The sequence below is a fragment of the Typha angustifolia genome, chromosome 4 (assembly GCF_048772165.1).
Source record: "Typha angustifolia cultivar Huaian chromosome 4, ASM4877216v1, whole genome shotgun sequence".
Classification (NCBI taxonomy): domain Eukaryota; kingdom Viridiplantae; phylum Streptophyta; class Magnoliopsida; order Poales; family Typhaceae; genus Typha; species Typha angustifolia.
In genome coordinates, this window is record NC_133242.1 from 8,627,275 (window position 1) to 8,630,040 (window position 2,766).

A 2,766-nucleotide genomic window follows, 5' to 3' on the forward strand; every position below is an offset into this window, starting at 1 on the left:
CTGATTCTTCCACACCCCATGGTTGGAGAGGCCCCGGTTATCCCTAGACTGGTGCAACCCAAGGAGAACCCTTGGGCTCAGGTGTGAACTTTACTTGAAGATGATGAGGAGTAGGTGGAGTATGATGAGGAGTAGGTGGAGTATGATGAGGTGGAACACCCGTGTGATTTCATGCAATGAAGAAGGGATGCATACAGACAACAACAACTTTCTCCTACGGCTAGACCGGGTCAAGACTATGATCCTAACAATGATTTCGATGTACGAGGTCGATTGGTACGCCTTGATTTTCCAAAGTTTCAAAGTGGCAATCCTCTTGATTGGATATACAGGGCCGAGTTATTTTTTGAGTTCCAAAGAACGTCAGAGGACTCCAAGGTGATGCTAACAAGCTTCTATTTTGAAGGACTAGCCTTTCATTGGTAACGAGGCATCGTAAGTAACGAGCATTTTGGGGCATGGGCTGACCTCACAAGGAGTATTGTGAAAAGGTTTGGGGCTGCGGGGTATGAAAATTTTGATGCTCTCCTCACTAAGACGATACAGCAAACTATAGTTATAGAGTACCAAGAAGAGTTTGATTGGATTAGTGTGTGTTGTGATCCGGACGCCTTGTTGAAATCTAACTTCTTAGCTGGGCTGCGAAGTGAATTACGAGCGGATGTTGAAGCTTTGCATCCAAGAACCTTAGAGGAAGCATATGAGGACGCCATCATTATGGAGAGGAAGCACCAAGGCTTGAGGAATCAAGACAAAAACTCATGGTCCATCTGAGAACCGTGACAACCTTACTAACGATTTGAAGTAATTGCTACTGCAATAGCAACTCTGAAGTTTGCTATAGGAAATCTAGGACCGAGAGCTCCACTTTGACCCTCCATTGATGTGAGTGGGAACTATAGAGCTTCTGTCCAAACTCTCACACCTACCCAGGTGAAAGAGCGAAGGGCAAAAGGCATATGCTTCAGATGCAATAAACGTTTCACACCTGGTCATTGGTGTGCCAAGGCAACGAGGAGCGTCATGTTGATTGATGGTCAAGATGATCCACAGGAGGAACTGGCCGAGGAAGAGATTATAGAAGAGCTTCTTGAGGAGGCCCGAAAGGTATATGAAGAGAAGGATATCCAAGCTAAAAATTTAATGCACGCCTACTCTGGAACAGCTGCACCAAAGATGCTTCGGGTAGACAGGTTGGTAAGAAGCACTACGTACACATCCTCATTAATTCAGGGAGCACACATAACTTCTTAAATGAGTGCTTGCTGAGGAGGATTGGGTTGGAAGCAGAGCCAACTAATGCATTTGAGGTAGCAATTGACGATGGAACAAAATTAAAAGCTGATAGTTTGTGTAGCTAAGTGGAAATTCGAGTCCAAGGACACGAATTGATTGTTGATTTGTATCCACTTGCCTTGTGGTATGGTGATCTTATCCTGGGTACGTAGTAGTTACAAAGCCTAGGGCCAATAACGTTTGATTTTCATGATATGTGGATGACATTTAGGAGAAATGGCAAGGTGGTGTGACTAAATGGGGGTGAAAACACAATCTAACTCTACATTACAACCTATGGTGGGGCTACCACGGCCAAGGGAGTTAGCATATCTCTTTTAAATGTCTCCATTAGAAACGGAGCTTCCCTTAAGCTCGAGTAAACCCCAAGAATTATTACAATTATTATCATAATTCTCTATATTGTTTGAAGAGCCATAAGGACTGCCGCCATATAGAAATTTAGACCACAAGATAGCCATTGTACCAGGAGCTGAGCTAGCTAATGTATGAACATATCGGTATCCTCATATATAAAAAGAAGAGATAACAAAGGTGGTTACCGAGATACTTGAACAATGAATCATTCAATCTAGCAATAGTGATTACTCCTCATCGGTTTTGCTTGTGCGCAAGAAGGATGGTTTGTGGCTTTTTTGTGTCAACTACCGAACACTCAACTTCATAACAGTCAAGGACCAATACTCAATACCGGTGATAGAAGAGTTATTGGATGAATTGATAGGGGCTTCTTATTTCAGCAAACCAGACCTTGGAGTTGGATATCACCAAACCCAATTTCATCTTGAGCGCGTGCACAAAACAGCTTTTCGAACTCATGACAGTCATTATGAGTTTCGAGTCATGCCCTTCGAATTGACCAACGCCCCGACAACATTTTAAAGCTTAATGAATGACATATTCAGACCACTCTTGAGCCTGTATGTGTTGGTGTTCTTCGATGATATCTTGGTGTATTATAGAAGTTTAGAAGATCATTTAAAACATTTATATGAAGTGCTAAAGTTGCTGGAAGAAAATTCTTTGAAAGTCAAGATGTCTAAATATTTGAGGTGTGAGAGAAAAGTGGAACATTTGGGGCATATCATTTCAGCAAAAGGTGTAGTAGCCGATCCAAGCAAGGTGAAGAGTATGACTAATTGGCCAATTCTGAGGAATGTCCGCGAGCTGCGTGGGTTCCTTGGGTTAACAAATTACTACCGCAGATTTGTTGCTCAGTATGGTAAAATTGCAGCACCACTTACCGCCCTTTTGAGAAAGGATTCCTTTGTGTGGAGCAACAAGGCGATGGTGGCTTTTGAAGAATTAAAATCTACTATAATTTCAGTCCCAGTTTTGACATTACCAGATTTTCAAAGTGAGTTTGTTGTTGAATGTGAAGCATCTAGAGTGAGAATAGGCGTTGTCCTAATGCAAGGGGACAGGCCTATAGCATTCTTGAGTAAAGCCTTGTCTGGTAGATCACAATAA

At 42.4% G+C, this 2,766-nt stretch overlaps 1 protein-coding gene across 1 annotated transcript; it reads left to right on the plus strand.

The window, feature by feature from the left end:
• Positions 1 to 1,023: 1,023 nt before the first annotated feature.
• On the plus strand, positions 1,024 to 2,766 carry LOC140759183 (uncharacterized mitochondrial protein AtMg00860-like). The gene is made up of 2 exons (XM_073095676.1): positions 1,024 to 1,193; positions 2,259 to 2,766. Exons 1-2 carry the CDS (start codon positions 1,024 to 1,026, stop codon positions 2,764 to 2,766), a joined length of 678 nt encoding a protein of 225 aa, XP_072951777.1.

What these genes read in the sequence shown, in the direction of transcription:
- LOC140759183 (XM_073095676.1), top strand. Translation starts at nt 1,024, where the DNA reads ATGTTGATTGATGGTCAAGATGATCCACAGGAGGAACTGGCCGAGGAA. An exon ending in AAGATGCTTCGGGTAGACAG is followed by an intron (nt 1,194 to 2,258) that starts GTTGGTAAGAAG and finishes GGTGTATTATAG; the next exon opens with AAGTTTAGAAGATCATTTAA.